A 24,677-nucleotide genomic window follows, 5' to 3' on the forward strand; every position below is an offset into this window, starting at 1 on the left:
AACGTAAAACCCAGAATATGAAAAAACCTAGAGGAACACCTGGGCAATACCATTCGGGACACAGGCGTGGGCAAGGACTTCATGAAGAAAGCATCAAGAGCAACTGCAAATAAAGCAGAAATTGACAAGTGGGACCTAATTAAACTAAAGAGCTTCTGCACAGCAAAGAAACCATCATCAGCGCGAACAGAAACCTACAGAAGGCGAGCAGCGTTTTTCAATCTATCCATTTGACAAAGGAATCTACAAGAAAAAAGCCACAGCATTGAAAAGTGGGCAAAGGAGACGAACAGACACTTCTCAAAAGAGGACATCTGTGTGGCCAACAAGCCTGTGAGAAAAAGCTCAGCATCGCTGATCACTAGAGAAATGCAAATCAAAACCGCAATGAGATGCTGTCTCACACCTGTCGGAATGGTGATTATTAAAAAGTCAAGAAACAACAGATGCTGGCAAAGTTACAGAGAAATAGGAATATTTTTACACTGTTGGTGGGAGCGTAAGTTAGTTCAACCACTGTGGAAGGCAGTGTGGTGACTCCTCAGAGACCTAGAACCAGAAATACCATTTGACCCACCATTCCCATTATAGGTATATACTCAAAGGAACATAACTCATTCTATTAATAAGACACATGCACACGCATATTCACTGCAACACTATTCACAAGAGCAAAGGCGTGGGATCAACCACAACGTCCATCAGCGATAGACTGGATGAGGGAATGTGGCACATATACACCACGGAATACGATGCAGCCATAAAAAAGAATGAGATCATGTTTTTGCAGGGACAGGAATGGAGCTCGAAGTCATTATCCTCAGCAAACTAACACAGGAACCGAAAAGCAAACACCGCATGTTCTGGCTCATAAGTGTGAGTTGAACGCTGAGAACACATGGACACAGGGAGGAGAACATCACACACTAGGGTCTGTGGGTGGTGGGACGGGGGAAGCGAGAGCATCAAGAAAAATAGCTAATCCATGCTGGGCTTAATACCTAGGTGACAGGTTGACAGGTGCAGCAAACCACCGGGGCACACGTTTGCCTGTGTAACAAACCGGTACATCCTGCACGTTTCCCAGGACTTCAAATGTTTTTTCTTGAGACAGAGTATCACCCTTGTTGCTCAGGCTGGAGTGCAACCTCCACCTCCCGTGTTCAAGAGTTTCTTCTGCCTCAGCCTCCCAAGTAGCTAAGATTATAAGCAGGTGTCACCATGCCCATCCAAATTTTTTTTTTTTTTTTTTTGACTAGAGATGGGGTTTCACCGTGTTGGTCAGACTGGTCTCAAACTCCTGACCTCAGTTGATCTGCCCTCCTCGCCCTCCAAAGGTGCTGAAATTACAGGCATGTGCCAACTTGCCTGGCCTTAAAATTTTTTTTCAAAAGAGAAGCAGCAGGGCACAGTGGCTCACACCTGTAATCCCAGCACTTTGGGAGGCGGAGGTGGGCAGATCACGAGGTCAGGAGTTCAAGACCAGCCTGGCCAACATGGCGAAACCTGTCTCTACTAAAAATACAAAAATTAGCTGGGTATGGTGGCGCGTTCCTGTAATCCCAGCTACTTGGGAGGCTGAGGCAGGTGAATGTTTGAACTGAGACCCAGGAGGAGGCTGCAGTGAGCTGAGATCACACCACTGCTCTCCAGCCTGGGCTACAGAGTAAGACTCCATCTAAAAAAAAAAAAAATAGAGGGAGAGAGAAGCATACATTTAAATGATTTATAATCCCACCTGTCAAAAACTGTTAGGCCACCTTTGTTGACATTTGTCTTTCTTGCTGTATTAATCTCAATATGTTTTCCAGAGCAGAAATAAGGCTCCGTGTTTTGGCTCAGAGTCACGGCACAGGTGCAGCACAACCAGGAATAAAGCATCCTGGGCTGTGCAGGGGTCACACCGATCATCCCAGCACTTCGGGAGGCTGAGGCGGCCGGATCGCTTGAGCCCATGAGCTCGAGACCAGCCTGGGTAACATGGCAAAACCCTGTCTCTACAAAAAAGTTACAAAAGTTAGCCGGGCGTGGTGGCGGCACCTGCAGTCTCAGCCACCTGGGACGCTAAGGCGGGAGTATCTCTTGAGTCTGGGAGGTGGAGGCTGCAGTGAGCTGAGATCACGCCGCTGCACTCCAGCCTGGGCGACAGAGCCAGACTCTGCCTCAAAAATAAATAAATAAATAAATAAATAAAAATAAAACAATCCTCCTCCTGGACCCTCGTGAACATATCATCATCTCTACAACAACGAATAAGTTGGGAAATGTTAAAGCCACAGTTACCACATCTCCAGGAACGGGGTGTATCAAGGCCTCGATCCAGCAGCATCTAAGGGGCGGCCCATGCCATCAGTTCCCCGAAATGCTCACCTCCCAGCAAGCCCGGGCACACACAGCAAAACGCACCTCACTCCAGCTGCCACGGAAAAAGCAACCAAACCAGCCAAGGCGGGAGAGGAAAGGAACTTGCAAAGCCAACGGCAAAACGAATCCACTGAGAAAGGCGGATGTCAAGAGAATGAACAGTGCCAGAGGTGGGTCTTGAACCTCCCATAAAACAGGCATCGGCAGCCGGCTCAGAGCGAGAAGACAGAAACCGGGGACACACAAAATTAGGGGCAACGATGGAGAAAGTCACACCCAGAAAGTAAATAAAATGCTTGAATAATACATTACACACTCCACCCTAATGCTTTTAAAAACTTGAATGAAATGGATTGTCTTTAAAAACTGTTGTGAAAATCTGAGAACGATGTCTAAGAATTCACAGATGGATTCTTTCAAACATTCAAGAAACAGATAATTCCAATGATATTTAGAATGTTCTTGGAATGGAGAAAAAGAAGGAAATCCTCTGGGTTATTTTTGTGAAATTAACATAAGAGCAATGCCAAAAATTGGCGGAGAGATAGCGAGAGAGCCGGAGGGAGCGCGGGTGCGCGGGCGGCAGCCGGGCGAGAATGTCAGCGCCGAGCGCTGGGCCGGGGCGGGGGGAGAGTCTGGCGTTCCTCACTCCATTCCACGGAAACACAGTGAGTACTCAGTGGGCTCATTTTAGCGAAGTCAGGATGGTTCAATATTCAGACACTGTTGTGCTCCTGACGGTGGGAACCGTACCTCACGGGTGCCATTCTCAGGGCTGGCGGGTGGCTCCCGGCACCCCACGTCCCTGCCCATGGACAGTGGAACGAGGATGACTCCCCAAGGCCCCTTCAGCCCTGGGTAGGGCAGGCGTGCACAGGACAGGGCCCAGACAAAGCTTCTCATTCTCCCCAGAAAGGGGCCCTGCTCCCCTCCCTCACTCTGCCTATAACACAGACACATGGCCTGAGGGGGTGGGAGGAACCTCAGGTCATGGGGCCCACATGTGTGACCACGTCATGATCATCGCAAAGGCAGGCATCCTGTGTAACTCTCAGAACTCAGCTTTTAAACAGCTTTATGGAGGCGTCATTGACATACCCTGAACCTCAGTGTTGACACATGTATCATGTGTGGAGCCGTCACCACAATCAAGACGCTGGACACATCCAGCCCCAGGCTTCGTGGTGGCCTGTGTGGCCCTCCCACCCACCACTCCAGCCACTGACCCACCTCCTGTCACTGTGGATTCTGGGCTTTCTCTAGAACTTTATGTGAAGGGAGGCGTGCTATACGTGGTAGCTGCAGCAGGCGGGGGGACCCCGTTTACTGAGCTCGCTGCTTTCCCAGGACACCCCGTCATACCAGCAGGTCCCCTGCTCCATGCTGAGCAGGACCGCACGGTATGGACGCACAGCCCCTTCATCCGCCCCCTGCACGCGGCCCGTGGCTTGTTCCTGCACGCGGCCCGTGGCTTGTTCCTGCACGCGTCCGTGTGGACTTGCGCTTTCATTTCTCTGGGGTCAACGTCTAGGAGCAGAATTGCTCAGTTGTGTATTACACATCTATTTTGCTTTTTAAGAAACTGCCAGGCTGTTTTCCAATGTGGTTGTGCCGTTTTAAGCCCCCACTGGAGTGCGTGGGGGTGTGGGTTTCTGCACATGCGTGAGGACACCTGGCTCTGTTGACTCCGGTCGCCTTAGTGGGTGTGGCCACGTCTCTCCGCGACACCCCCGTGACCAGCGCCGCCCAGCGTCTTCACGTAACCTTAGTAGTCCTTCCTGTACTTCCTGTATGTTCTTTGGGGGGATATCGATTCAAATCTTTTGCACAATTTTCTTCATTCTTTTTTTTTTTTTTTGAGTTGGAGTTTCACTCTTGTTGTCAAGGCTGGAGTGCAATGGCGTGGTCTCGGCTCACCACAACTTCTGCCTCCCAGGTTCAAGTGATTCTCCTGCCTCAGCCTCATGAGTGGCTGGGATCACAGGTGCCCGCCACCATATCTGGTTAATTTTTGTATTTTTAGTAGAGACAGGGTTTCACCACATTAGCCAGACTGGTCTCGAACTCCCAAGCTCAAGTGATCTGCCCGCCTCAGCCTCCCACAGTGCTAGGATTACAGGCATTAGCCACCATGCCTGGCCTGCATGTTTTCAAATATAAACTTTTTTTTTTTTTTTTGAGACTGAATTTCACTATGTCGCCTAGGCTGGAGTGCAGTGGTGCAATCTCTGCTCACTGCTGCCTTTGCCTCCTGGATTCAAACCATTCTCCTGTCTCAGCTGCCCAAGTAGCTGGGATTACAGGCACCTGCCACCATGCTTGGCTAATTTTTGTATAGTAGAGACAGGGTTTCACCATGTTGGCCAGGCTGGTCTTGAACTTCTGACCTCAGGTGATCCATCTGCCTCAGTTTCCCACCAAAGTTCTGAAATTACGGGTGTAAGCCACCGTGCCCGGCCTTTTTGTTTTTTAGTGATTTTGTTTTGTTTGAGATGGAGTCTCACTCAGCCACCAGGCTGGAGTGCAGTGGCGTGATCTCGCCTCACTGCAATCTCTGCCTCCCAGGTTCAAAAAATTCTCCTGCCTCAGCCTCCTGAGTAGCTGGGATTACAGGCAAGTGCCACCACGCCTGGCTAATTTTTGTATTTTTAGTAGAGACGGGGTTTCATCAAGTTTGCCAGGATGGTCTCAATCTCCTGACCTTGCAATCCTCCCACCTCGGCCTCCCAAAGTGCTGGGATTACAGGCGGGAGACACTGCCTAATGGTGTCTTTTAATACGTTTTTTTCTTTCATCTGAGTTGTAAAATTCATTGGCGTGAAGTTGTTCAAACTTGTGTATCATTCTTACAATATCCACACAAGCTGTGGCGACGCCATCTCTCTCATCTCTGACACTGGCTGCTTGTGTCTTTTCTCTTTTCTTCCTGATCAGTGTGGCAGCAGGTTTATCAGCTTATTTTTGAGGCACGGTCTTGCTCTGCTGCCCAGGCTGGAGTGCAGTGGTGCCATCACAGATCACTGTTGCGTCCGCATCCTGGGCTCAAGCCATCCTCCCGCCCCAGCATCCTAACTAGCTGGGACTGCAGGTACACACCACCACACCTAGCTAAATTAAAAAAAAAAAACTTGTAGAAATGGGATCTCACTATGTGGCCCAGGCTGGTCTCAAACTCCTGCCTCAGTGATTCTCCCACCTGGGCCTCTCACGGTGCTGGGATTGCAGGTGTGAGGCACCGCAACCTGGCCTAGCTTTACTGCTTTTGTTGATCCTCTTTAAAAATAGGTTTGGATTTCTTTTCTCTGCTGTTTTATTCATTTCTGCTCTGATCTTTTTCTGTTTCTTCTGCTTATTTGGGTTTCACTTGCTTTTCTTTTTCTAACTTATGTTAAAAGCTAAAGTTAATAATTTGAGACGTTTCCTGCTTCTAACAGAGGTATTTAGTGACAGTTTCTAAACACTGCGTTAGCTAAATCCCACAAATTTTGCTTTTTTTTTTTCATTTGCATTCAGTTCACAATACTTTCTAATTTCCTTTTTCTGTCATTGCTGTTTTTTCTCCAAGACAGAGTCTCACTCTGTACCCCAGGCTGGAGTGCCATGGTGCGATCTCAGCTCACTCCAATCTCCGCCTCCTGGGTTCAAGCGATTCTCCTGCCTCAGCCTCTGAAGTAGCTGGGATTACAGGCATGCGCCACCACCACCCCGCTAATTTTTGTATTTTTGGTAGAGACGGGGTTTCACCGTATTGGCCAGGCTGGTCTTGAACTCCTGACCTCAGGTGATCTGCCCGCCTCGGCCTCCCAAAGTGCTGGGATTACAAGCGTGAGCCACCGCGCCCGGCCCTCTGCCTGACTCTTCATTTCTGCCTCATGGACCTGGAGATGGAGGATGGCCCCCGCAACTCATGGCACCCTCTCTGCCAGGATCTGTGGCAAAAATCTTTGAACTTGTTTCCTGTTGCAGTGGTGAATTGAATCTGCACCATAAATCTGAAGAACCGGGAGTCCGGGAGAAACACAAGGTCAAGGTGGGGTCCCTGTGCCAGAGCGATGGCCAGGCAGGCATGGCCTGGACAAGGGGCAGACACGGGCCACGGGCACCTGCCAGTGCGAACAAGTGTCCTATGTGAGGGGCCCCTGGCACTGGCAACTACGGTTCAATCCATCCGCCAGGTGAAAGAAGGATCCTGTGAAAGGCACCAGGTCAGCCCCCTTCAATTCCTATTAGGGAAGGGCTGCCAGCTGCCACACACTGGAACAGAGCTCAGAGACAACACAGAGAACCAAAGAAAACTTGTAAAGAGAACAAAAATTTAGAAAACAGAAATGAGCTCCTGGAAATTAAAAATATAAATGCAGAAATGAAAAATTCAGTTGAAACGTTAGAAGATAAAAATAAAGGGCCGGGCCAGCGGCTCCCGCCTGTAATCCCAGCCCTTTGGGAGGCCGAGGCGGCGGGTCACCTGAGGTCAGGAATTCGAGACCAGCCTGGCCAACATGGTGAAACCCCGTCTCTACTAAAAATACAAAAAAAAACTAGCTGGGCGTGGTGGTGGGCACCTGTAGTGCAAGCTGCTCAGGAGGCTGCGGCAGGAGAATCGCTTGAACCCAGGAGGCGGAGGTTGCGGTGAGCTGAGACTGTGCCATTGCACTCCAGCCTGGGTGACAACAGCGAAACTCCATCGCAAAAGAAAAAAAAAAAAGAAATGCAGTCGCAGTGCACTGCACGGCTTACAGGTGAGCAGCGTGTGCGGCAGCCGCGGAGGGGTGCGGGAGCAGGTTTGTGAGCACCAAAGGCTCAGGGAGGTAAACATGCAGCGTCTGAGGTGACCCCGTGTGGCGCTTGCTCGAAAACAGGAGACTCACACCTCTGAGTGGGGAGCTTGAGAAGCCGGTCATTGTGTATCTCCTTCAGTCTCAATTAAAACTGTAACAGGTTTCACGGGTCACAGATTTCAGTGGCACTTGGAGAAGCACCGGGAGAGGCTGCTCACACGAGCTGCAAATCCGGCCTCTGCCCCGGCTCTGGCGAGCATGGGCGGGCAAGCTGACGACACTCACACACCACCTGTGTAACCTGGACTCAGGTCAGTACTCACTCCATTTCTCATCACCAAGACATTGACTCTCTAAATATCTACAAAATAAACAGCGACTTCCCGGAAATATCCACTCAAAGATCTTCTGTCTGTCCTTGAGAATATAAAAGCCTGATAAGGGAAGTTATGTTTGTCACAATGTTTATGGTGGAGCTATTTAAATCACGTTCACCTCGGAGGCTGGTTCTTCTCAGCAGCCTGAGACGTGAACCCACTGACTCCACTCAGCGAGTCCTACTAAATCAACAGCACCGTCAGCTTCGCAGCTCTGTAGATGTGGAAGTGGATCTGAAGGCATTCTCCCCGAAATCACCCTGACATGAAACGACGAGTGATTTCAGAACAACGCAGTATCTAGGTTTTTCCAGTGATTCGCTCATGTCACTTCTTTATGCTTTTCTATATCACTTGAATTCTCTTCCTAGCCTGGGAAACAGGGTGGGACTCCGTCTAAATAAAAATCAGCCAGGTGTGGCGGTGCGAGTGAGCCTCCTCCCTTACTCAGGAGGCTGAGACAGAACGCTTCCTTGAGCCCGAGAAGCTGAAGCTGCCGTGAGCCGTGATGGCTCCATTGCACTCCAGCCTGGGCAACAGAGCAAGACCCTGTCTCAAAAATTACGGAGCGCACAAGATGGACTCCCATCCTGCGGTCCTTGCCAGGACTCCCGGAGGTGCGCTGTCAAGGGCCGCGATCACGCGGCATCATTTCCACTCTGGCAGTTAGAGCTTACGTCATGTTGAAAAGAGCACGCACATCCCAACGCACTGCAGAGGTTTTCAAGAGAAAATGTGGTCCCTAAATTAAAATAAATGAGACAGCAAGAAAGCGTTTAAAAAGGCACCAGGACGACGGCAGAGGTTAGATCACACGTGTTGGTCGAAATAGTGAACGTTAAACAGATGCATTAAGACTCCAATTAGATGGAAAATGAAACCCAGCTCCGTGTATTCCTGAATGGCAACCCACATGAAGTGACAGACATGTCTAGTGAGGCTCAGCAGAGGCATATCGGGTGAATGTAAAAAAGATACATATCAGGCCGGGCATGGTGGCTCCTGCCGGTACCAGCGTGAGGCCCAGGCAGGCGGCTCACCGGAGCTCAGGAGTTTGAGACCAGCTTGGGCAACACAGTGAAAACCCATCTCTACTAAGACACACAAAAAAATTGTAATCCCAGCTACTCGGGAGGCAGAGGCAGGAGAATTACTTGAACCCGGGAGGCCGAAGTTACATGAGCCGAGATCAGGTCACTGCACTCCAGCCTGGGCAACAGAGTGAGACTCCGTCTCAAAAAAAAAAAAATCCGTCCAAGGGGACTCCTAGGCAAAGTTAAAACAAGACCCAGCATAATCAGGATAGTTTAATATTAATTAGGAGAAAAACTTTAAGTAAGGATGAAGCGTCAGGAATCCCTAGACACTGATTCCTGCATGGGAGTGCATGCCCTGCAGTGACCGCCCAGTTCCCTCACCCCCTTGGCCACGAGGACTCCCTGCTCCAGGCCCTGGGGCTCCCCTCCTTCCACTTCCATCTAAAGATGCTGCTGGCCAGAGACCTCCCTGGGTGCCCGTCGGAGGGTGCATTGGTCCCACTAGCTGTGAGGGGAGGTCCTGTGGGCACCCGGACGCGGTAACTGAGGACGGGCCCTGTGGGCACCCAGATGCGGTAACTGAGGACGGGCCCTGTGGGCACCCGGGCGCGGTAACTGAGGACGGGCCCTGTGGGCACCCGGGCGCGGTAACTGAGGACGGGCCCTGTGGGCACCCGGGCGCGGTAACTGAGGACGGGCCCTGTGGGCACCCGGGCGCGGTAACTGAGGACGGGCCCTGTGGGCACCCGGGCGCGGTAACTGAGGACGGGCCCTGAGGGCACCCGGGCGCGGTAACTGAGGAAGGGCCCTGTGGGCACCCGGGCGCGGTAACTGAGGACGGGCCCTGTGGGCACCCGGGCGCGGTAACTGAGGACGGGCCCTGTGGGCACCCGGGCGCGGTAACTGAGGACGGGCCCTGTGGGCACCCGGGCGCGGTAACTGAGGACGGGCCCTGTGGGCACCCGGACGCAGAAACTCCGAGTATGTTTCCATCTGGTGTTTAGGAAGAAACCAGCATCTGAGAAGCCAAGTCTGACACAGCGCGCTGGAGGCCCCACCGCCCTCAGGGCTGGCTCACATCCACCCGTCATTCCTGAGCACACGGGGCAAGGTCAGAAGAGTGACCGAGGCTGAACTGGGTATTAAAGCAAGTTGGCGTTTGGTGACTGCTCCTGCCCTGCAGACAAGCCACACCCCTCCCGGGAGCTGCGTGCCTGGCCCTGGCGCCTGAGAGGCTGCAGCGCAGCTGAGCAGAAGTCCGGACAAAGCCCCGCTCGCCCATCCTTGGGGAGGGGAGGCACAGAGGCTCAGGGGAGGTGTGGCAGGGCCCGGCCGGGCCGCCTGACCTGCTCACCTGCTGACACCCAGGGGCCCTGGCCTGTCTGGCCGCCACCGCCTGACCTTGCCAAGCTGATTGTGGACCGCCACGGGCCTCAACTGCCACGCCGGCCTCCTGGGTCCCGGGCCCCGAGTCTGAGCCACCTCCTGACTTCCTGCAATGTTCCCTCCGTTTCACACCCACGCCGAAGTGCCTCAAACGCCTCTTCCCTCCTCAGTTCCTCTGGTGGCTTCACGGACCTTCCTTAGCTTGGCTGGGGTCAGACGCTGGCCTGCGCTGGGGCCGGGGCCCTGCCACCATGGCTGAGGGCACTGCTGTCCTTGCCCGCGGAGCTGAGCGCCGGCAGAGGCCACCTGGTCCTGGCTTTCAGGGGAGGGTAAGTGGAGACAGAGCTGCGGTGGACGTGGCAGTGAGTTGCCCAAGCAGAGCCAGGCTCGGCAGCAGATGGCACGGCCGAGGGTTTCCAGCACGGTTGTAATCCTCGCCCGTCATTCGGCCTTCCCGTCACTCACATGGCACCATTTCCTGGCGTCGACAGTGTGGACTGGGGGCCCCAGCCTCGGGCTGCCCTGGGTGCCTCGTTTGCTGAGATGGACCAGGGCCAAGGACATGACCCGGGTGTTGTGACCCTGTGGAGGGGCCTATAAAGGTCTTCACGAGCTCGTCCAGCCTGCACACAAGGGTCTGGCATGCCCACCAGGGCATGGCTGCCGGGTTCCCTCAGAAACATCGGGGCAGGCGGAGGCCGAGGAGCTGCCAGCTTGCCCACGGGCCCGTTCCTGCAGACCTGAGGGGTGCCAGCCTGGCAGCCAGCCCCGTCACACCAGCTGCTCCAGCCAGCTGCCACACGACCCACGCCTTCACCCTCCTGGCCTCAGGCTGCGCAAGGCACCCAGCATCCTCAGCCTGAGTGAAAGCTCAGCCTTGGAGCCACCCCTCCTGCCTTGAGAACAAAGGGAACTGGCGGGGGCAGTGAGGGCTCTCTCCCCACTACTGGGCTGTCCACGCTGCGAAAAGAAGCCAGAGGCCTCGGTCCCTGCGGGGGTAGAGAGGGGACATTCACCCTGATCCATAAGATGAGGGAAACACAGCCTGGCGACCCCGATGTTCCCGAGGCCCCAGCTACTGGGTGGGGACAGCGCTGGGGAATGTCAGCACAGGCAGGTGGGGGAGCTGGGGAGACTCTGGGCCAGAAAGGGGCTCCCCTGTCCCCCAGGCAGAATCAGGGTCCGATGGCAGGGACCCCACACTCCCCATCTTTGCCCACCCACAGCCGGAGCCCCACTGCCTCAAGGATGGTGCTGGGCTGGACGGTGGAGCTGGAGGGCAGGGCCTCACCTCGTCCCAGGGGACCGCCTCAGAGAGGGGCCAAGGGGCACTCGGTGTCCCGCGTCTGACCTCTGTGTGGACGAGGAGACCCGGTTCTCTGAAGTTTGCCTGTACTCGATGTTCATTCTGAAGCTTTCATCAGTTCCCTGTTCCATCTGACGTCCCAGCATGAAACGCTCTGCGCTCCCCGGGCCAGTCTGATGGTAGCAAAGCGTGACGGAAGTAACCCCGTCCCTGCCACGCGGGAGCTATTGAAACCAACGTGTTGCCAGCCAATCGGGCAAAAACATAAATAACTTTGTCGGCTGAAGCGCGTGATACTCATTTTATTCCCACGTTGGGGCTAAGGTATTTATAACTGAGTTGCAGCTTAATCAACCAAGCGTGTCCTCTCCGGAGGGAAGCTTCGGGAGGAAAGGCGGTTTCTCTGAAGTGTCCTTCCAGCCTCCCAGAAATCTGGGGTAAGAGGCATCTCTGCTGAACCCGGCAAAGTGAGTGAGCACGTTCTCGGCAAACGCAGCACCTGTGACGTCCGTTCTGAACAAGTGTTGGTATTTTACCTTCGAGTGTTTGCAAACTGCCTGTCGAGCACCAAGGTGTGAGATGGGAAGGACACCCTGCCGGGTGGTCACTGTCTAGGGGTTCTGCACTTAGAAACCCAGGCTCCCCAAGTTGGGCGTGAGCCAGGCACTGTGAGCCTCCTGCCCGACACCCCACCCTTGTCTGGAGGAGGATGTGCCCACCTTGGCCCCGCCTTCGTCTTCCAGCTGTGGCAGCAAAATGGAAACCCTCTGTGGGAGTCCACAAAGACCGCCACTAAACAGATGAAGGGGTTGCCCCTTACCTCCTCTCTTTTTCCCTCCCTGACTGTGGATGTAATGCTGGAGCAGCAGTAGCCACTTTGAGACTGTGAGGAGCAGCTGAGCATGAAAGCTCCGCTGAGGACGAAAGTGGCACCTGATGGCGACACTGAGCAGCTGGGCCCCCTCCTGACTCATCATGACCCCCAATTCAAGCTCCTCTCCCTCTGATTGTTACTTCCAACCCAAAACGTCTTCCCCATGTGGAATTCAAAAGCTTCCCTTCCCGATCTCCTGCTTTCCCTGCAGCTCAGCCCAGCCTGCAGCTCCACCGTCCCCCCAGACCCAGAGAGCCCAGCCTGCAGCTCCACCGTCCTCCCAGACCCAGAGAGCCCAGCCTGCAGCTCCACCGTCCCCCCAGACCAGAGAGCCCAGCCTGCAGCTCCACCGTCCTCCCAGACCCAGAGAGCCCAGCCTGCAGCTCCACCGTCCTCCCAGACCCAGAGAGCCCAGCCTGCAGCTCCACCGTCCTCCCAGGTCCAGAGAGCCCAGCCTGCAGCTCCACCGTCCTCCCAGGTCCAGAGAGCCCAGCCTGCAGCTCCACCGTCCTCCCAGACCCAGCTCAGCCCAGCCTGCAGCTCCACCGTCCTCCCAGACCCAGAGAGCCCAGCCTGCAGCTCCACCATCCTCCCAGGTCCAGAGAGCCCAGCCTGCAGCTCCACCGTCCTCCCAGACCCAGCTCAGCCCAGCCTGCAGCTCCACCGTCCTCCCAGGTCCAGAGAGCCCAGCCTGCAGCTCCACCGTCCTCCCAGGCCCAGAGAGCCCAGCCTGCAGCTCCACCGTCCTCCCAGGTCCAGAGAGCCCAGCCTGCAGCTCCACCGTCCTCCCAGACCCAGCTCAGCCCAGCCTGCAGCTCCACCATCCTCCCAGGCCCAGAGAGCCCAGCCTGCAGCTCCACCGTCCTCCCAGGCAGAGAGCCCAGCCTGCAGCTCCATCGTCCTCCCAGGCAGAGAGCCTGGCCTCGCCTGGTCAGTGACCCAGTGGGGCAGGAACTGGCAGAACCTCCCACTGCCTCAACCGGCAACCTGTGGCATTTGTGAAGTCTGTTCACAATAAAAGAGAAGGCTGAGGTCCAAACTGGGCAGAAAGAGAGAGACGGGAGAGCCTGAGGGACCTCTGTTGGGGACAGGACGGACACCCTGCCTTGCCGTTGGTGTAAGTCCCGGGGTGGACACTGGGGGTCAGGCAGGACCACTCAGATCCCAGCTGCCTGAATGGCCCTGCCCGAGATCCTGATGGTGAGTGCTCAGCCCCACTTTGGTGCTGGGAAGGAGGAAGGAGGAGGGAGGGCATCTGTGGCCTGGACTCCTGGCTCTGGTAGCCTCTGCTCACAGAGGGAGATTGTTCCCCAACTGTGCCCCTCACCAGCCTAGCGTGAACTCCCGAGGTGGACACCAGTGGCCCCCTGCAAGCCGCTTGGGTTGTCCCCGCCCCACAGGGGTGCGGAGGGGCTCTCTGACTGTGGATGGTCCTCGAGGCAGATGGTCCCACAGGGCAGATCCCCGAACTTCCAGCCTGGCCTGCCTGACATGCTTCTCGTCCACCCCGCCCTGGGTGATCACGGTCCTCCTCCCCACGCCAAACCCAGGACAGAGTCCCTGCAGCGTGTTCTCCCCAGAAGTTCACCTCCTTCCCTCCACAGGTCAGGACTAGATGCAGAACCTGACACCTCGTCCCTGAGGACGAGGACAGCTTCTCAGCGGAGCCCAGGCCGGCCGCCTCCCCTGGGTCAGGCCCGGCTGCTTGTGAGGGACACTCACTGTAGGACACCGTCTGCTGTCACCAAGCCACCAGAGTCACTGGACCTGCCCACTCGACCTCACCACGTGGCAGAGCCGAGCGTGGGCAAGTCCTGCCTCGGGCTCCGTCACTGGGGCCGTCAGAGGCTCTCCTGACTGTGTCCCGCCACCCCACCTGCACCCCAGCCTCCACACACGCAGCCTCCAAGCCCTCTCCCACCTGAAGACCCCGCCCGCCGACCCCACACACTCCCGAGGACTGAGTGTGTTTAAACAGGGTGTGTCGCTTCAAGGTGGAAGGACGGGAGGACCCTGGCAACGGCCGCTTCTGCCGAATTTAGCCCCGAAAGGGTCTGTAGTGATGATAGCACCCCCACCGCCACGTTCCTCCACGCTGCGACGGCGCTCCCAGGCCGTTTGTGACTTTCTGGACTAAGGAAACCAGTTTCTTTAAATTACTCCCTGGAGGACCCTGGATCCCGGACCCATGTCTTGTGTCAGGGTCTGGCCCCAGCTCACGGCCACTCCTGCTGCAGGGAGCCGCCTGCTCCCGCTTGAGCCGCCACCCCGGCAGCCGCTGAGCTTCCTGCGCTTGGTGGTCCCAGCAGGGGTCCCTCCCTAGACCCAGGGTTGGGGCAGATGAGCGCGCCCTGGGCCACCCACTCCTCAGCAAGACTCACACCTGGGGCCCGGCCCACCGAGGCAGCCCCAAGTGGCCATGATTTAACCAGGCCGCCTCTCAGTGAGGCCCACCACTGCCCAGAGGCTCCCGCAGGCCCTCGCCGCTTCCTCCGCTCTGCTGTGGCCTCTGACAGGCGTGCACATGCACATGCGGTGTGCGTTCCTGGCCCCGACTCCACTTCTCGTCCATTTCCTTTTTTTTCTGTGTGAGACAGAGTCTCGCTCTGTCACCCAGGCTGGAGTGCAGTGGCACGATCTCCACTCACTGCAACCTCCACCTCACAGGTTCAAGCCATTCTTGGGCCTGAGCCACCCAAATGGCCTGAGCCACCCAAGTACCTGGGATTACAGGCGCACACCACCACATCCAACCAATTTTTGTATCTTTAGTAGAGACGGGGTTTCACGATGTTGGCCAGGCTAGTCTTGGACTCCTGACCTCAGAGGATCCACCTGCCTCAGCCTCCCAAAGTGCTGGGATTACAGGCGTTAGTCACTGCGCCCAGCACTCAGATCATTTCTAATACATCTCTCTCCCCACAGGCTCTCCCTCTGTCTCTGTCTCTCTTCCGACTCTGATTCTCTGCCTCTCCCTCTCCCTCTGTCTCTCCCCATCCCTTCCTCTCCCTCTGTCTCTGTGTCCCTCTGTCTCTGTGTCCCTCTGTCTCTCTCTCTGCCCCATCTCTCTGTCTCTCCCCTGTCTCCCTCTGTCTCTGTCTCCCTCTGTCTCTCCCTCTGCCTCCATCTCTCCCTGTGCTTCTCTCTGCCTTCTTCCTTTGTCTCTGTCTCTCTCTCTATCTCTGTCTCTCCCTCTGCCCCCATCTCTCCCTGTCTCTCTCCCATCTCCCTCTGTCCCTGTCTCCCTCTGTCTCTGTCTCCCTCTGTCTCTGTCTCCCCCCAGCTCTGTCTCTCCCTCTGCCCGTCTCTGACGTGCCTTCTCTGTTCCCACCTGTCTGTCCCTGTCTCCCCTTCTGTCTCTGTCTCCCTCTGTCTCTCTCTCTGTCTCTGCCTCTGTCTCTCCCTCTGCCCCCATCTCTCCCTGTCTCTCTCCTGTCTCCCTCTGTCTCTGTCTCCCTCTGTCTCTGTGTCCCTCTGTCTCTATCTCCCCCTCTGTTCTGTCTCTCCCTCTCTCTCTGTCTCCCTGTCTCTGTCTCCCTCTGTCTCTGTCTCCCTTTCTGTCTCTGTCTCCCTCTGTCTCTGTCTTTCCCTCTGTCTCTGTCTCTCCCTCTGTCTCTGTCTCCCTCTGTCTCTGTCTCTCCCTCTGTCTCTGTCTCTCCCTCTGTCTCTGTCTCCCTTTCTGTCTCTGTCTCCCTCTGTCTCTCCCTCTGTCCCTGTCTCCCTCTGTCTCTGTCTCCCTCTGTCTCTGTCTCCCCCTCTGTCTCTGTCTCCCTCTGTCCCTGTCTCCCTCTGTCTCTGTCTCCCTCTGTCTCCCTCTCTGTCTCTGTCTCCCTCTGTCTCTCTCTCCCTTTCTGTCTCTGTCTCCCTTTCTGTCTCTGTCTCCCTCTGTCTCTCTCTCCCTTTCTGTCTCTGTCTCCCTTTCTGTCTCTGTCTCCCTCTGTCTCTCCCTCTGTCCCTGTCTCCCTCTGTCTCTGTCTCCCTCTGTCTCCCCCTCTGTCTCTGTCTCCCTCTGTCCCTGTCTCCCTCTGTCTCTGTCTCTCCCTCTGTCTCTGTCTCCCTTTCTGTCTCTGTCTCCCATTCTGTCTCTGTCTCCCTCTGTCTCTCCCTCTGTCCCTGTCTCCCTCTGTCTCTGTCTCCCTCTGTCTCTGTCTCCCTCTGTCCCTGTCTCCCTCTGTCTCTGTCTCCCTCTGTCTCCCCCTCTGTCTCTGTCTCCCTCTGTCTCTGTCTCCCTCTGTCTCTGTCTCTCCCTCTGTCCCTGTCTCCCTCTGTCTCTGTCTCTCCCTCTGTCTCTGTGTCTCCCTCTGTCTCTGTCTCCTCCTCTGTCCCTGTCTCCCTCTGTCTCTGTCTCCCCCTCTGTCTCTGTCTCCCTCTGTCTCTGTCTCCTCCTCTGCTCTGTCTCTCCCTCTGCTCTGTCTCTCCCTCTGTCTCTGTCTCCCTCTGTCTCTGTCTCCCTGTCTCTGTCTCCCCTTCTGTCCCTGTCCCCCTCTCTGTCTCCCTGTCTCTGTCTCCCTCTGTCTCTGTCTCCCTCTGTCTCTATCTCCCTCTGTCTCTGTCTCCCCCTCTGTCTCTGTCTCCCCTTCTGTCTCTGTCTCCCCCTCTGTCTCTGTCTCCCTCTGTCTCTGTCTCTCCCTCTGTCTCTGTCTCTCCCTCTGTCTCTGTCTCCCTCTGTCTCTGTCTCTCCCTCTGTCTCTGTCTCCCCCTCTGTCCCTGTCTCCCTCTGTCTCTGTCTCCCACTCTGTCTCTGTCTCCCTCTGTCTCTGTCTCCCTCTGTCTCTGTCTCTCCCTCTGTCTGTCTCCCCCTCTGTCTCTGTCTCCCTCTGTCTCTGTCTCCCTCTGTCTCTGTCTCCCCCTCTGTCTCTGTCTCCCCTTCTGTCTCTGTCTCCCTCTGTCTCTGTCTCCCCCCGCTCTGTCTCTCCCTCTGCCCATCTCTGACGTGCCTTCTCTGTTCCCACCTGTCTGTCCCTGTCCCCCTCTGTCTCTGTCTCCCTGTCTCTGTCTCCCCTTCTGTCTCTGTCTCCCCTTCTGTCTCTGTCTCCCCCTCTGTCCCTGTCCCCCTCTGTCTCTGTCTCCCTGTCTCTGTCTCCCTCTGTCCCTGTCCCCCTCTGTCTCTGTCTCCCTGTCTCTGTCTCCCTCTGTCTGTCTCCCCGTCTGTCTCTGTCTCCCTGTCTCTGTCTCCCCCTCTGTCTCTGTCTCCCTCTGTCTCTGTCTCCCTCTGTCTCTGTCTCCCCCTCTGTCTCTGTCTCCCCCTCTGTCTCTGTCTCCCTCTGTCTCTGTCTCCCTGTCTCTGTCTCCCTCTGTCTCTGTCTCCCCCAGCTCTGTCTCTCCCTCTGCCCGTCTCTGACGTGCCTTCTCTGTTCCCACCTGTCTGTCCTTGTCCCCCTCTGTCTCTGTCTCCCTGTCTCTGTCTCCCTCTGTCTCTGTCTCCCCCCGCTCTGTCTCTCCCTCTGCCCGTCTCTGATGTGCCTTCTCTGTTCCCACCTGTCTGTCCCCGTCCCCCTCTGTCTCTGTCTCCCTGTCTCTGTCTCCCTCTGTCTCTGTCTCCCCCCAGCTCTGTCTCTCCCTCTGCCCGTCTCTGATGTGCCTTCTCTGTTCCCACCTGTCTGTCCCTGTCCCCCTCTGTCTCTGTCTCCCTGTCTCTGTCTCCCTCTGTCTCTGTCTCCCCCCAGCTCTGTCTCTCCCTCTGCCCGTCTCTGACGTGCCTTCTCTGTTCCCACCTGTCTGTCCCTGTCCCCCTCTGTCTCTGTCTCCCTGTCTCTGTCTCCCTCTGTCTCTGTCTCCCCCCAGCTCTGTCTCTCCCTCTGCCCGTCTCTGATGTGCCTTCTCTGTTCCCACCTGTCTGTCCCTGTCCCCCTCTGTCTCTGTCTCCCTCTGTCTCTGTCTCCCCCCAGCTCTGTCTCTCCCTCTGCCCGTCTCTGATGTGCCTTCTCTGTTCCCACCTGTCTGTCCCTGTCCCCCTCTGTCTCTGTCTCCCTGTCTCTGTCTCCCTCTGTCTCTGTCTCCCCCCAGCTCTGTCTCTCCCTCTGCCCGTCTCTGATGTGCCTTCTCTGTTCCCACCTGTCTGTCCCTGTCCCCCTCTGTCTCTGTCTCCCTGTCTCTGTCTCCCTGTCTCTGTCTCCCTCTGTCTCTGTCTCCCCCCCGCTCTGTCTCTCCCTCTGCCCGTCTCTGATGTGCCTTCTCTGTTCCCACCTGTCTGTCCCTGTCCCCCTCTGTCTCTGTCTCCCTGTCTCTGTCTCCCTCTGTCTCTGTCTCCCTCTGTCTCTGTCTCCCCCCCGCTCTGTCTCTCCCTCTGCCCGTCTCTGATGTGCCTTCTCTGTTCCCACCTGTCTGTCCCTGTCCCCCTCTGTCTCTGTCTCCCTGTCTCTGTCTCCCTCTGTCTCTGTCTCCCCCCCGCTCTGTCTCTCCCTCTGCCCATCTCTGATGTGCCTTCTCTGTTCCCACCTGTCTGTCCCCGTCCCCCTCTGTCTCTGTCTCCCTGTCTCTGTCCCCCTCTGTCTCTGTCTCCCTGTCTCTGTCTCCCTCTGTCTCTGTCTCCCTGTCTCTGTCTCCCTCTGTCTCTGTCTCCCCCAGCTCTGTCTCTCCCTCTGCCCATCTCTGATGTGCCTTCTCTGTTCCCACCTGTCTGTCCCTGTCCCCCTCTGTCTCTGTCTCCCTGTCCCTGTCCCCCTCTGTCTCTGTCTCCCTGTCTCTGTCTCCCTCTGTCTCTGTCTCCCTGTCTCTGTCTCCCTCTGTCTCTGTCTCCCCTAGCTCTGTCTCTCCCTCTGCCCGTCTCTGACGTGCCTTCTCTGTTCCCACCTGTCTGTCCCTGTGCGTGCCGAACGTGCCGAATGTTTTCTGTGTTTTTCTCCATCTCTGTCCATTTTATTTCTCCCGCTCCCCCTCCCTGACCCGTTTCTGGGCTCCCGTCTCTGAACGGCTTTGGTGCCTCCTGCTCCCTCGCCTGCAGGCTCCTTTGTGTCCGAGGCTTGGTCTGTCTCTCAGTACTTTTCTTGGGGTCTCTGCCAAGCTCTCTCCTGCTGTCTGGGGGTCCCCCCCATTTTCCATCTGTCTTGCTCTCTCACTCACACTCATCCCGAGACACCAACAATGGGGCTCGCTGGGTGAGGACAGAGGCAGAAAACAAGGTCTCGCCTGGAAGCCCTCACAGCCCCTGCCGAGCAGCGCTGGCTCCAGACCTCTGCAAAGTCAACACGGGATGCCCTGGGCCCAGTTGCTGCTGCAGGAGAGACTTTGCACTGATGTGAAACGAAAAGGGAATTCAGGCTGGCAATTACCAGCTAATTTCAGCCATGTAGACAGCCAAATCAGATCCTCCAGTTTCTTATGAGCCCACCTCAGGGTCTGAATTAGCCACCTAATTAATTATCTGCAACAGCCTGGGGCTCCCCGGGTGGAGCTCGCCCTTCTCGGCGCAGATGCTGGCTTGTCCCTGAATCACGTCCCGGTGACGCAATCATTATAATTAGACTCAACCTGCAGCTTACCCTTGACCAGGAAGGCTCAGGGATGTGGCCCCGGGCCAGGCTCAACATCTTTAATTTGTGTTGAGTGGAAGCACAGCTACCCTCCGGAGTTGGCCACACACTCGGCTCCTGTCCTGGGGGAGGCGGCACCTGCCCGTCCACCGGTGTCCCTGGCCCTTCCAACCCAGCCAGCTGCGCACTGCAGAGATGCTCCCAGGAGGCCCGACTCACACCAAGATGTGAACGGCACCAGCTCAGGATGCTCCCCTGCGGAGCCACCCAAGGAAGACGTCTCTAACTGCAGAATCAGGCCCCAACCACGGGTTATCCCTCGAGGGAGCTCTGGGCACTGCTGCTGAGGGAACACAGGATGAACGGCTCTGAGCTAAACCCACTCATCCAGGACAGCCCGTGAGCTGACCCCCCAGCACGGCCCAGGCCCTGCCCACCTCCGAGACTAGGGATTCAGTCACTGTCCTTGGCATGGCCTCTGGCCACCATGACAGCCTTGAGCCAAGTAGGGATGGGGTTCCTTTCAAAGGGCAGACAGCAGGTTGGAAGAGGGCCTGCCCACACCCCAGCACACACGAAAGAGGCTGCACGTCCCGCCCGGGAGTTGGTCGGGACACGCAGGGTTTTTGGGTCTCTTCCTTTGCTCTTGTAACCAGTGAGCCCTGGCTCCGTGAGGACGGCGCTGCCTCACCCAGGGGGAACCCACAGGGTCCTCGCCGGATGCACAGGCCAGCTCTGTCCCCATACCTGTCCCTGAGGCAGCGGCCTGCATCCTGCTCTCCCAGGCTGGGCTCTCACCTGGAAGGAAGCCCTCTTGGGGGCTGCCTGGCCCAGCCAGTTAGAACTGGCCCTGCAAAACCTACAGCACGGTGTCCACCCTCCCCCAGCACGTGCACCAGCAAGGTCCGTGGGCTCTACCGTCACCAGAGCAGGGGCAGAGTGAGCTTACAGGGCAGCCCCTGTCCCACCAGCACACCCCCACCCCTGTGCTGGCTCCAGGCCTTGGAAAGGGCTGGGCTGGGGGTGCCGCTGGACACGGCCCTGGCTCCCTGCCCTAAGGCTCCCATGGAGGGCTGCGCTGTGGAGCGCTGTGCGGGTGACTGCAGGGGCGCTGCTGCAGTGGGCCAGATAAGGAGCAGCTGGTGTGGTGGTCTCTCCATGCCTGCCTGTCCCAGCACCTGGCCCCTCAACCCACCCCACCTGCCCCTTCCTACCTCCCAGGGCCTGCTTCATCACGAACTCCATGACGGTTGCTCTGATTCCACAGCGGCTCCTCCAAGGGTCGGAACTCACATGCGTGTGTGGCCGGGAGTGAGTGTCCTTCCTGGGGGAGAGTGAAGTGGTCACAGGTCACCTGGAGCAGGCCCCTGCCTGGCCTTCCCCAGAGACCATCATTTGTTACCCCCCAGTACCTTGTGGGCTGGAACCTCCCCCACCAGGAGCGGCTTCCTGGGTCTGTTCCTAAGGGGGCTTCTGTGCCCACACCCAAACCAGACCTCAGACCACCTGCAAAGTGGTCTCCCCCGCTCCTGGGGTGTCTGAAGCCCCTGTGGGGAGGGCTGCTGACAGCTGAGGGGGCATCACTCAGAGGCGCCTGGCACGAGGCTGCGGGAGCAGGGGAGGGGCCCAGGGGGCGTTTGAAGGTGACTGCTCCGCTCTGCAGCTCCGTCTGGAGCCGCGCCTCCCTGGTAGTCCCGGGCCCAAGGCTGAGGAGAAGGGTTGGGGGTGGGTCTTTGAGCGGGTGCCCTTCAGGGCAGGCTCCCGTGGCTTCTGACTATCCCTGACGGCACTGCGGTCAGCGTGCCCCCCACATGGCCCACGGTAGAAGAAAGGATCGGGGTAGGGGAGAAACTTCAGAGGTTCGACCGTCAGGGAGCACATGGGAACAGGGACAGAGCCCCCCTGCACCCCGAAAGTGCAGGGGGTGGGGGCTCTGGTCCCCTCTTGGGAAGCTGCTTCCTGAAATCACAGCAGCCGCAGTGAGCCGCATTTGTGGGGTCTCTCCTATCAGGGAAACCCCGGTCCCTTGAGCGCCACTGTTTGACGGTTCGCCCCCGCCCTCCGCAGATGAAGCGGACTCGAGCCGGGACTGGGAGGGCGGCGGGCAGGGAGCGGCCCCGGAGCCTTTGCCGCAGCGCTGAGTCTCCTCCAAACTTCTCCCTGGCTCCCGCGGCGCGGGGAAGGAGGGCACCTCAGGGACCCGCACCCCGCAGGGACCCGCATACCCGCCGCGCCGGGGCTCCCGCACCCTTCGGTTTTGCGGGCGGGAGAGCGGCCCTCAGGCGGGAGCGCGCCAGGAGAGGAAAGAAAGAGGGCGAGGAGGAGAGGGGGAGCCTCGGAGACAGGAAGGAGCGAGAAGGAGGCCGCGCGCGGGCCGGGACCGCGGGGGCCGCTTCAGCACCGCGGCGGTGGACAGCGCCCGCCCCGGACCCCGTGCGCGCCAAGCCGGAGAGAGAAGCGGGGGCGGGAGGGGGAGAGAGAAGCTGGGGCCGGGGGGGAGAAGCGGGGGTCGGGAGGAGAAGCCGGGCCGGGGGAAGAAGCCGAGGCCGGGGGGAGAAGCCGGGGCAGGGAGGAAAAGCCAGGACCGCGGGGAGAAGCCGGTGCCGCGAGGAGAAGCCGGAGCTGCGGGCAGAGAAGCCGGGGCCGGGGGGAGAAGCCGGGGCTGCGAGGAGAAGCCGGGGCCGGGGGGAGAAGCCGGGGCTGCGAGGAGAAGCCGGGGCCGGGGGGAGAAGCTGGGGCTGCGAGGAGAAGCCGGGGCTGCGGGTAGAGAAGCTGGGGCCAGGGGGAGAAGCCGGGGCCGAGGGGGAGAAGCCGGGGCCGCAGGGAGAAGCCGGGGCCGCGGTGAGAAGCCGGCGCAGGGGGGAGAAGCCGGGGCCGCGGGGAGAAGCCGGGGCCGGGGGGAGAAGCCGGGGCCGGGGGGAGAAGCCGGGGCCGGGGGGAGAAGCCGGGGCCGCGGGGAGAAGCCGGGGCCGCGGGGAGAAGCCGGCGCAGGAGGGAGAAGCCGGGGCCGCGGGGAGAAGCCGGGCCGCGCGGGGAGAGACCCGGGAGCGGAGGCCGGGCGGGCGCGGGGCGCGGTTACCTTCCCGGGGCGGGCGCGGGCGGTCAGCGGCGGGGCGCGCTCGGGCCGGCTGAGTCCATGTGGCGCCCGGCGAGCTGCGGCGGCGGCTGAAGGGCACCGCGAGGAGGGCGCGTCACCCGGAGGCGCTCCCCGCCCCCCGCCCGCGTCCGAGCGTGACGAGCCCGAGGGGCGGGGCAGGGGGTGGATCCCAGTGACGCGCCCCCCGCTCCCTCCCGCCGGCCCGGCGCCTCCCCAGCCTGCGCCCGCGCCCCCCGCCCGCCCCGACCTGCGCGCCCCCCGCCCGGCGCCCCCCACCGCGACCCCCCAGCGACGGCGCGGGCCTGCTCCCTACACGGTCCGCGAGTGCCAACCCCTCAGGCGGAGACGGCCCCGGCTCTCGGGCGGAGGGGTCGGGGTCGCGGGAACGGGTGAGGGGTCGCTGCCCCGGTTCTGCGGGGACCGTGCCCCCGAGCGCCGCCCGCCCCACTCCGCATCGCAGGGCGGGAGAAGGGCGCCCTCAGACCCCCGAAAACCCATTCGCGCCCCTCCCAGCGAGAGACCCGCGGGCTGGGCCGGGCTGATTTTCAGGGTGACGGGGTCGCCGACGAAGCCACTGTGTTTTCTTTTAGCGGAACAAAGGCCGGAGACCCCAAGGCCCCGGAGAACAGCGGGAGAAGCCGGGCGGGGCGGGGGCGCGCGAGGTCACCGCAGGCGGGCGGGCGGGGAGTGGGGGTCCCGAGGGGGGCGGGCGGGCGAGCGGGGGTCCCGGGGTCCCCCCGCAGTCCCGTCCCCGCGGCCGCCCCCTCCCCCCGGCCTCCGGGATTTCCGCTGCGGCGGACGCGGCACTGCGGGAGAGCGGGGTCGCCGCAAGGTCGGCTCTCTGCCGGGTCCGCCCTGCGGTCCCTGCGCATTGTCGGGCGCCGGGTGCGGGAGGGGTCGGGGCGCACCGGGGACCCTGAAGCTGCCCTGTGCTCCTGGCCGGGGGTGGCCGCTGCTCGTGGTCGCCGCATTAACTTGTCACTGTCCCCTCGGGCCGAGTCCCCGGACTGCGCTGGAGCCGCGCGGATTCGGCCCCTCCCCCGCTGTCTCTGCTCGTGGCTCTGCCCCATCCCCGCCCCTCCGCCGCCCCGAGTTTAGTCTGAGTTCAGGAGGCCTGGACCCCAAGTATTGGCCCCAGCGCCTCTGCCCTGTCCCTACCCTCTGCTCATCTGGTAGGGGACCCTCAGCAGAGGAAGGGAGCTGCGGGGGAGAGGGGAGGGTGAAGGCCCCAGGGCCGAGCCCACGGGATCTCCCCGAGGCAGCCAGGAGAGTCCGTGGGCTTGGGAGGTTCACAGGCAACTTCCCAGCGGGGTACTTACGCCCTAGGATTGGGGTCTCTCCAGCCTCCCGGGCTGGAAGCCGTGGGCGCCCCCAGTGCCGTCCCTTCCTCTCCCCCTGGATCTGAGCCATGTGGGCTCAGAAGGTTGGGCCTAGGAACAGCAGGCAGGAGGCACCCCAGACCCCTTTCTGCCAGTGACCCGTGGGCCCTTAGGGCCATCTCCGCCTCCCCTGGTCCGAGGCCTCAGTCCTCACACACACCCCGCTGGACGCGCTGTGGAGTGAACTCCCAGTTTCCGGACGCCTGGGGCCCCGGCCTGAGCCCAGCCTGGTCTGCTCAGCCTGCCCTTCTAGTGTCTGCAGGACCTGGGAGGGGACAGCGAGGGTGACGTGTTTTGGTCCAGGAAGGAGAGGTCACTCCCTTCCCTGGCGCTTTCTCCCTCCATCCCTAACTGGGTGGATAACCCCACAGCTGACCCTGACAAGTGACCCCAGAGAGGACCCTGGGGTACCCCCTGAACCCAGAGCCAGGCTCATGACTGACCCTGCCACCTCCACAAGCCACATGCAGGGGAGACATCGGTGCCTTTGGGACAGTCTGCACGGGAGAGGCAGGATGGTACACGGAGGTACAGGCTCCTCTGAGCAGAAGGGTCCAGGGTCTGGGCTTCAGCACTGGACTCCTAGGCTGACCGCTCCCTAGTTCTA

The 24,677-nt window shown here is 59.0% G+C and overlaps 1 protein-coding gene across 3 annotated transcripts in view; it reads right to left on the reverse strand.

Moving 5' to 3' along the window:
• CPLX1 (complexin 1) overlaps positions 1-23,686 on the reverse strand; it is a 48,659-nt gene extending 24,973 nt beyond the window's left edge. The window contains exons 1-2 of one of the 3 annotated variants that reach the window (XM_064363758.1): positions 22,674-22,761; positions 20,809-20,918 (exon numbers count right to left, since the gene is read on the reverse strand). In XM_064363758.1, the coding sequence (XP_064219828.1) occupies positions 20,809-20,839 (31 nt within the window). In that variant the 5' untranslated portion in view covers positions 20,840-20,918; positions 22,674-22,761. Of the gene's footprint in view, positions 1-20,808; positions 20,919-21,006; positions 21,096-22,673; positions 22,762-23,599 lie in introns of those variants that run through there. The other 2 variants (XM_064363762.1, XM_064363770.1) reach the window with 2 other exon arrangements.
• Positions 23,687-24,677: the final 991 nt, after the last annotated feature.

Source organism: Aotus nancymaae, unplaced genomic scaffold (assembly GCF_030222135.1).
Source record: "Aotus nancymaae isolate 86718 unplaced genomic scaffold, 86718_ANA_hifiasm-v0.15.2.pri h1tg000006l, whole genome shotgun sequence".
Lineage (NCBI taxonomy): Eukaryota > Metazoa > Chordata > Mammalia > Primates > Aotidae > Aotus > Aotus nancymaae.